A 9,830-nucleotide genomic window follows, 5' to 3' on the forward strand; every position below is an offset into this window, starting at 1 on the left:
AATTAAATTTAATGAAATAATCTTGTAGTAATAAAACACTCACAACGGCTCATAAACATTAGTACTCTGCCAAATTAATTAAGTCGGGTTGGTTGGAAAATGCACGAACATTTTTGACACTACTTTAAGTGTTGTAGCGTTCCGAAAAACATCTTCGAATTTGACCACCAGTGAAATTGTCGATTGGAAAAAATTGTAAATTTTTTCTTCATTTTTAAGTTCTAAAATAGTGTTCTTTTTCGATTTGAGTAACGTGAAAATAAAACCAAGGACGAGATTTGAACAAAGCACTAGTTTTCTACAGTTTTAGGAAAGTAATCGACGAACAAATCGTGTTTTGGTCTTATAAACTATGTAGGTATTATTGGAAAAAATGAAACCAACTTCTGTCGCTGGAATTGGCTGACATCGATCATATTTATCACAGACATCTTTCTCAATTAAGATTATCAAATGTAAAATTGTTCAATAAAATATAATTTAATTTTTGAACAAGAATCATTTTAAAATTTGATTATTTTGACAAGATGGCCTCCGATTCTTCAACTAAATTTATTGAAAATGGTAAAATTGCAGGTAAACCACGATTTAGTATCAAAAACAGAAACACCCTGTTAAATAAACAACAAAGTAAAGGATGTTAACAATGTGGCCTGTTACATTAATTTACTGGTTTTTCCATTCATGCATTGTGACGCCAATAAAAAGTGGCTTATCAGGTCTGTATAGTAAAATAACGTTTTGTATGCAATATCAGTCAGTTATAATTTCACATTATTACGCAAATAGTCCACTAATATTCCTCAAAGTGATTTCAAGTTGACTGAAATATTATCTAACATCTTATCGAGTCACTCGAAGTGATATATTAATGTTAGGCTTTTGTTGCTATTGAGTATCACTCTATTGTTCCTAAGAAAGAAAGCTCTTAAAATAATAATATCTAATTATGGCTTGGAAGGTTTTCTAATTGCATTGGAGTGTAAATCGATTCAAATCGCCACTCAGGTTTAAATTATTTTTCAAATAATATCCTGCCAAGTGTCGCGCTGATGTCAATAGATTTATAAGCATACCATTGTTCCCCCTATATAACCCTATTGATATCTCACTGTTCACCTGATTATCAGTATGTGATTTTTCGTATCAAATGTTTGACGATTAATTGATCAAGTTAAGTATAAAATGATATTTCAAAAAGGCGCTTAAAAATATATCAATTTCAATTGAATGATAATTTGCACATTTTCGGAACATAATAGGGGATATATTCAAGTACGATTAAAACAGTTTGATTTCCTTCATTTTTTTTAAATTGAGAAAGTTGTAGATTAAGTATAAATAAAAGGTGTTCCAATAAGAATTATGGTTTTGAATTAGGCGCAATTTGTATGTCATGATTTGGCATTAAAAAAAGGCTGTTAATTAGTAGGCAGCAGCAGATTAAGTAAAATGTAGCGGTTCAATACACAACAACGAATTCTCATTGTGAAAAATTATTTTCAAAGTGGTGGAAATTTTCAAGCCACAGTTCGGAAAATGCGTACAATTATGGGCCATCGGAATGCTCTAACTGAAGCCACTTTGAGAAAACTAATGAAGAAATGTCAGCAACTTGGGTCTGTTAATGAAGTGAAAACACGCGGTCCTGGTCGCTCGACTGAAAATATCGCAGCAGTACGTGCAAATGTTGAGGAAAGCCCAACCACACCAATTCGGGATAGAGCTAAAGAAATTGGTGTTTCCGCAACCACTATGCATCGAATTTGAACAAAAGACTTGAAGCTTCATGCGGACAAGTTGAATTGGCTCAAGAGCTAAAACCGGGAGACCATGGGCAATGGAAGACCCTTGTGGATTGGATTTTGGAACAACGAGTGAACGAGTGGTGATTTTTCAACGAAAATCGTCTTTAGTGACCAGTCCCATTTTCATCTTGATGGCTTAGTTAGTCGACAAAATTGGCGCATTTGCGGTTCCGAAAATCCACGAGTGATCGTCCAGAAACAGATGCATCCAAAAAGAATCACTATTTGGTATGTATTGTGGGCTGGAGGCATCAGCGGACCATTTTTCTTCGAAAATGCAGTTGGTCAAGCATTAACCGTGAGTGCTGTTCATTATCGTGAAATGTTAACTAACTTTTTTGTGACAAAATTTCAAAATATAGATCTCAACAGTATGTGATTCCAACAGGACGGTGCAACATGCCATACAGCCAGAGAAACTGTTGCCTACAGCCATACTGCCTGGTCGTGTTATTTCTCGTTTCGGAGATCGTCATTGACCGCCCAGGTCATGCGATTTAACGCCTTTGTACTTTTTTCTTTGGGGTTTTTTAACGTCACAAACCAACAACGATTGAAGCCTAAAAGGTGAAATTCAACGCTTTATCCCTGAAATATCCCAAAATTTATGCGCTAAAATTTAAATCCGTCGTTCTTATTGGAACACCTTTTATTAGGACAACTTTTATGAGATATATCAAATTTAAAAATTATATTTATCGCAAATGGTTTTGATTGAACGCTTGATTTAGCTTTGATATTCTTTTAATAGAATCATGAACTGGAAATGATAATATTTGACTTTCTCAAAGTAATGGCTTTCAGATATGATACTTACAAGTAATCCATTTTTCAGTTTACGCTATATCATTTGATACGATTATTGTAGCGTATTTGTTCGCATAAGAGTAATATTTGAAGACTGATAAACCGGAGAATTAGTATATTATATCAACATAAAAGAACTTATTATCTTGGGTCAATAAAAGGTGTACATAATCTGAAAAGCGAGAAATAAGACACATCAACGACGATTTTGTTCATAAATAAACAAGGAAACACTTTATCAGTAGTATAAATTTTTGAATTGCTATTTGCTCAGGTTTCGTTTTGTCAACACACAAACAAAAAGGTATCACCTTTACAGCACGGACATTATTTTTCTAACAGTCTACACAATTGAGAGTTGTTTTCTGAAATAAACCGATAGAGATATGGTAGGTATGCTGAACTTCTCGAATATGGGTTTATTGCGTGGAGCATTAACACCGTTTTAGTTTTAAAGAAATACGTGGGGTGATTGCACAAAATATACAGGGTGACTGAGCCAGAAAAACTTTATTTATCTTCCTGTAATTTAATTTTTAATTATTGGATTTAAATCAAAATATTTCATATAGAACGAGATGTCGTCAAATCGTCCTCATATATTTTGCTCAGTGATTTCGGTTTTGAGTGGAAACCTGAAATTTTATTTCATTATTTCTTCTTTTACTTTCATGTTTCTTATAAGCTTTTTTGTACCACAACGGATAGTTTTACTGACTACTATCACTTCGATAATAGAAGCTATGTTTTCGATACGTTTTAATTCTTGCTCATTATTATTATTATTTATTATTTCAATAATGCACGATAAAAAAGACAACTCCTAGTTTAACGAATGTCTTTTGTTGTCAACTACCGTGAAAGATTTTATATTAAATAATCTACGGAAATAAACTAAGTATTTTAAAAAATATTACTTTTATTTGCATTTTCCTGATCTTTAATTTCTATGAATCGAAATAGTTTCAAATTAGCCAATAGGAAGTTGATCTGCGAAAAACTGTTACATATTTCGTCATGTACGTGATTTGACTTCTGGTCTTTTCGAATAAATGAACCGCAAATAATAATCAGAAGAATTTTTTATTTTTTATGAATTCGTTACTTGGTCTCCGCGAGTAACGAGTACTGGGATAATAAACCAGTCAGATTAGATTTTAAAAGGTCTGTTTTGAGCACTAAATAGATTAAGGTAAAATATCATCATCAAGTTGTTCGGAAGGATGTCAGAATATTAGGACATTAGTTTGAGCGCGATTTCCGGCTATGAAACATTGTTTAAGTAATTAAAGAGAGTGCGAAAAACCGTTTTTTGCGCATAACTTTTGAACCGTTGATGCTATTATATGCTATTAAAAATACCTACAATATAAGACAAACTAAATTAAAATCCGTGCATCTGTTTACTCAAAACCACTGATTTAAGCTTTTTTTTTTAATTTTCTATAATTAATTTAGTTTTGCTTCAAAAAAATAGAACTATAACTTTTTTGAGGCCTTTCTACACTTTATAAGTGGTATAACTTTTAAGCTAAAATTTAATTAATTATGGAAAATTTTAAAAACCATACAATCGGCGGTTTTTTTAAATCCTTCCAAACAACTTCGAATAATCTTTTACCTTCACCTATTTAGTACCTGGAAAAAAATCTAATCCGACTGGACCATAAGGAATAGTTACGTTTTCAACATTTTTACAGCCAATTGTAGGTACAGCCAATTGTATTGTGGTTCTGTTTCATAGTTCGTCATTGGTGACGATTTTTATGTTAAGGAAATCGTTTTACCTGTGCGAAGGTAAAAACAAAATATTATTTCAGAAATAGTCGACCTCTTTGTGCAGTGTAGGTCAGTAGAATTAAGGCATGTTTTCTTTATTTTGAAAATATTCCAAGTTTCATAGGCTACGTAGCGACTTAGATTGGCTAAAAAAAGTTAAGTGAGCAACTACGGAACCAATAAATCTACGTGTCATCAGATTTCTAAATACGATCATCGCTATTTTGTTAAACGACCACCACAAATTGCAATTTGTTTCAAGATTTCTTGCACTTTATTTGTATTTTCAATGAAAAACCCTATTTTTTATTAAGGAAATCCTACGTAATGCTAGGGCCAGTAAAATTTCCCAGCATCCTTTTGAGTGGTGCCATTCCCATAAGTATTTGGCAATGCGCGGCGCATCGCGACTCTCATCTCAATAAACAGAGATTTAAAATGATTCACTACAAAGCAGGTCGTCTGTTTTACAAAAGATAACAGCTCGCGCTTCAGAATGGGGCTTTATGCATCCCATTATGGGGACTTACTGAGCGGATTAGACGGGGCATATTAATAAAGTCATAATGCTGTGTTATGGGGACGGCGCGATCTAAATACTTTATGTGCCCGAAGGATTAGGACTGTAAACAATGCATTTGATTTATTGTGCATACATTATCTTTCAACAAATATATAAGTCGTTTGGGTGCATCGTTTGGCGCCACTTACTATTTGCCCCAAAACCCATTTCTCCACATTTGCGTTATCGCATTACTTTTTTATCGCAGGAACAGTGCATGCCATTCAATAGCTAGCTGGAATAAAATCGTTTTTTGTTCAGCTTTAATTTGCTGTTTACTTACTGGAAACCAATATTGTGCAGGTATCTCTAATAAGCAAAGTTTGGATAGATTGTTTCTTGTTCTAGAACAAAKGAATCTAAACTTGCCTAAAAAATACTGTCAATGGGACACCGAATTTTATACTCTGAGTTGGACGCAATAATACTCAAATAAACCCAAATCTGGTTTTTAAATTAATAATTCAAATACCCTCCTTGACTTTATTTCCTTTTAGTGCAAATTTACTAATTAATTTAATAATTTTTAAGTATTTCAAAGTTAAGGTAGATAACATTCGGTTTCCTAATAGTAATACAGCAAGCCCTTATTATATTAATTAAAAAGTCGCATATGGGACGTTTTCCGAGCACATTAAGTTACCCAGGAATCTTAGATAAGACACCCTGTATTTTATAGTGGTGGGATAAAGCCAAAGCCAAAGTCTAACCAATCCTCTGCCGAAAGGTACCTGTTTTTCAACCCTGCTTTGAACCAATTCCAATTTATAGCCAAAAATCTACACTTTCATACAATAATCAATTTGCCTAGTTACACGTTAGTAGATTTATTAAGCGACTAGTCTCTATATCCACCTAAGTGAAATTGTGTTGAATTGTTATTTTTATATATTCTTTTGAAACTGTATATATTTTCATATTATACATGTTCTAATTTTCATATTACTAGATGAGCGTAATAAGTCCCATGGCTAATAGGATAGGGAAAAAAAAATTTGCAAATTGTAACAACGAATAATAACTATGGAACAGTTTCAATTAAATGTGCCCTTGATGTTTCAGTTTTTTGAGTCAGTTTTCGTTAGATTTCATAATAGAGAGATGTGGAATAATTATTTTTGTGATAATAGTTTGATTAAGATACAAATTTTCAAAAAGAGATTTTCAGTAAAATTGAAAATTGAGTGTTAATCATTTTCGCTTCATGCTTCATGTAAAGCCATCATATTATATATCTATTACATTTTAAACATAAACTTTTGCCACAGTTTCTAAATGATATAGAAAACAAGAGGGTAAGACACTGAAATTACGGGCTGGGACTATTTCGTTGAATTGACAAATTAATAAAGAACGTGAAAACAATTAAGGTATAATATAATAAAGCAATTTTATCCAAACTATATTTCCTTAGTAGTTAAGGCTTTTTCATTGGCATATTTTATGAGGCCATCCTTCTGTTGGTGGCTCCAAACACATTTCTTACGCCGATAGGAACTAAAAGTGGAAGATTGATACAAAAACGTTATCACATCATATCGGATTTAACAGAAAATTTATTTTACGAAGATTGCATGTGACGCACTGTGTACATTTTACAGGATGTAAGAAAGAAACCTTTATGACAGATAATTGATTGTTTGCCAATTTGACTCCGAAACATTAAGTAAGTTCAAACAATAAAACGCTTTTAGCAAATATTTATTTAAAATTATATTTTTAGATTCTTTAAATGTTTTTATCAATTTTCTGCTATGTACGTTAATATAACTATTCCCTCAAATAATATGTAGCAAACAAAGCATTATTTTAGATAAAAACCAAAGTTTGACGTTCTTTTGAACTGCAGATAAAGCTCTTCAATCTGCTGATCTTAATATATTAGGTTGCAGGATTTTTCTCAAAACTGTGTAATTTATTTGAAGCTAAAATAATTACTTTATAAATAAAAACTCAAATTAAGAAATGAATGCTACTGAATTCGCAACTAACAGAGCTGTTCCCTGATGGACTCTCACTGCACTTAATCCCATTAATATACTAGTTTAAAAATAATGTTACGAGTTCCTAAAACAAACAACATGCGTCAGCCATATTTTATGAATGTTGTGCATGCATCCTATAAAAGAGGGGTCATCAACTTAAATCTAGCATCATCTTTTTGTTTGATGATAGGTGATTATGGTTGATACATTTTAAATCTCATCAAGTGGCACTGAAACGTTTTTCTGAATTCCACTGCACAGTTTTTTACTTAATCATATATATGTTTTGTTAACAAAGATCAACATAGCGATTAAAAATATCAAATATTCCTATCCTTCTCTATCTCTAAACTTTCTCGAAACTCTAATTTTCCTTCTAATGTCGGAATGTAAATAGACGATCTAATCGTAAGTAGAAACAAAAGGAAGTGGCGCGTGAAAGGAGCATTGTAACCGAAAGGATCCGAGACAGAGCTCCAGTTAGACAATCTCTCATCGTGAATAGGATCACAGGAGGTGCTCACTGTGTCCTCACAATGACAGCATTATCTTTTGTCGCCAGCTGAATATGTCGGCTTAGATAGACCATTGTGTTTCCTCGCCGCTATTCTCTGTTATATAACTTTACGTATCGATATCTAAAATTAACATTAAATATATTTTTTGCCTTTGTAATGAGTTATAGAGACATCTATATGGTTTTATTGTTTCAGAGCTCTACACATGAAAGAACATCCAGATTATAAGTATCGTCCACGTCGAAAGCCAAAGCCGCTCATGAAGAAAGAACCGAAGTTCGGTTTTTCCATGTCCCCATTATTACCACCGACCATGGAAAATCATAATCTGCAACGAACCCTGATGACTCCAATATCAACATCATCAGGTGTGACATCCCTTTTGAATCCTGACTCGGACCATTTAAAATTATCGCGAAGTTTATTTCCGCCTTTGCCATACTTGTATCATCCTTTCCGGCATCCGGATGAATCCAAATTCGCAGCGGAACTGGCTCTGTTATATAGTAATAACCCATTGTACCCTCCGAATATTAATTGGCATATAAACAATATTGCCAGTCAGAATTTAAATGGTTCAAACCCGTGCAACATGTGTCCTCCGACATTTTCGCGAAGATCACCCAGTCCAGAGCAGCTAAAGCGACCAGTTTGCGTTATAATGAAAAACGAGGAGTTTCGAAATGAGCCCGCACATGTTATATGAAAACCACTTCCGGTTCTGCCGGATCGGCTGAACCATTGGTTTAGTGATATTGCCAGTTTGGCAACGAGTTCAAGTACTGTATCTTCTACAGCTACTTCCGCTATTAACTTGATGGAGTATAGAGATAATGGGGATTCTGGGAGAGATAGCAGTAGCCCCTGCAATCAGTAAACTCAAAAGTTTGTATTAAATTTTTAAATACATATATCTCCATTTTTCGATCAATTGAAACATTGATAACCAATTCTATGTTACAACCGTAAACAGCCAAAATAGCAGATTTCTTTCTTAAGTTTGCGTAGGGGTGATACAAACTTGATAATCAACGCAAACAATTCCAATGATGATGATTTCATCTAATTTAATTGAAAATGTTGTGCTCTCTAAACCTACATGGTTTTGCCAAAATATATCTTGCGCCAGAAAATCCTAAATATCTTTAAACAATCTTCATATATTGACAAAAACATCCACAAATCTTCATTGTTGAACATTTCTCAATTGATCAAGAAACTGAAATAACTCTCTCTGAGTTATTTCTCTGTTGTACTCTGTAATCTATGTACTGAGGTACTCGAGACCCGAGTAACAACTCTGTTCTGAGTGTCTAATACATAAGCATCTTTAATACTTCTATCTGGTTAAAAATCAATTTCCCAACTTTTACAATTAAAGTTCATTGGTAGAACTTATTATGAAACATGTAAATATTGTTAATTACGCTAAGTTAATGATAAAAATTTTGGTTATTTATATTAAATCAATCAAAGGCTATATACTAAAGAATTAGTGCAATTATCTGTTGATTTTGATTCGTTTTAGAACCGCAATTTTTGTAAAAACGTTTTTGTTTACTTCCTAAAAACATATTTGTTAATAAATATATTCAGTTCAAAGCGTCGTTTGGTATGTATTATCTTATTTCACAATAACCCATGAAATGTGCAATAATCATTTTGTTACATTTTAATTCTACAATCAAACCAAAAAATTATCATCAGCAAAGCCGGGAAAATTCACTTGAATTTGATGTGAAGAGGTAAGTGAGCATAAGAAATATGTAATTTTGTAATGATCTTACTAATTCCGCGGTATTTGAAGTAATTAATTTAAAATTATTTTGTTAAACCATAAACGTGCTTGAGCAAATCGTATTTATAGCACGAATATTTATGAGCAATACGTTCAATTCGAAACACTTCCCATAACTTTGAGCTTTTATTTTGTATTTCGAATTTAAATTAGGTCGGTCTCATCAACAAAATGTTTTTGTCATTTTCAACCTTTTGATTCATTCATAGGCGTCACATATATTGTGTGAATGTACACATATATATGTACAAAATCTAGTACCTAAAGACGGAAACTAGCTGGATGAATGGTGGATGTGTATTTCCAGAAAATGCTTCTATAGGGTGTTCGAATAAGAACGACGGTTTTGAATTGCGCGCTATTTGTAGTGCCAAAATTAGACATTAAACAAAGGCCGTTCGTTAGTAGACAGCATTAAGTTGAGTAAAATGGAGCGGTTCAATACACAACAACGAATTCTCATTGTGAAAAATTATTAGCAAAGTGGTGGAAGTTTTGGGGCCATAGTTCGCAAAATCCGTACAATTATGAGCCATCGGAAGACACCAATTATTGCCACTGTGAGAAAATTAA

At 32.9% G+C, this 9,830-nt stretch overlaps 1 protein-coding gene across 1 annotated transcript; it reads left to right on the top strand.

Moving 5' to 3' along the window:
- Nucleotides 1-527: 527 nt before the first annotated feature.
- Nucleotides 528-9,061, top strand: LOC125503795 (transcription factor SOX-14-like). The gene is made up of 2 exons (XM_048664693.1): nt 528-576; nt 7,627-9,061. The coding sequence occupies exons 1-2, from the start codon at nt 528-530 to the stop codon at nt 8,163-8,165; spliced, it is 588 nt and encodes a 195-aa protein (XP_048520650.1). The 3' UTR covers nt 8,166-9,061.
- Nucleotides 9,062-9,830: the final 769 nt, after the last annotated feature.

This window comes from Dendroctonus ponderosae, unplaced genomic scaffold, assembly GCF_020466585.1.
Source record: "Dendroctonus ponderosae isolate FM_Combo_2020 unplaced genomic scaffold, Dpon_F_20191213v2 Dpon_F_20191213_3, whole genome shotgun sequence".
In the NCBI taxonomy this organism is placed as follows: domain Eukaryota; kingdom Metazoa; phylum Arthropoda; class Insecta; order Coleoptera; family Curculionidae; genus Dendroctonus; species Dendroctonus ponderosae.

Bases quoted from the DNA above. Each gene is read 5' to 3' on its own strand.
- LOC125503795 (XM_048664693.1), top strand. From the start codon at position 528: ATGGCCTCCGATTCTTCAACTAAATTTATTGAAAATGGTAAAATTGCA. The intron at 577-7,626 runs GTAAACCACGAT...AATGAGTTATAG, and splicing joins TGAAAATGGTAAAATTGCAG to AGACATCTATATGGTTTTAT.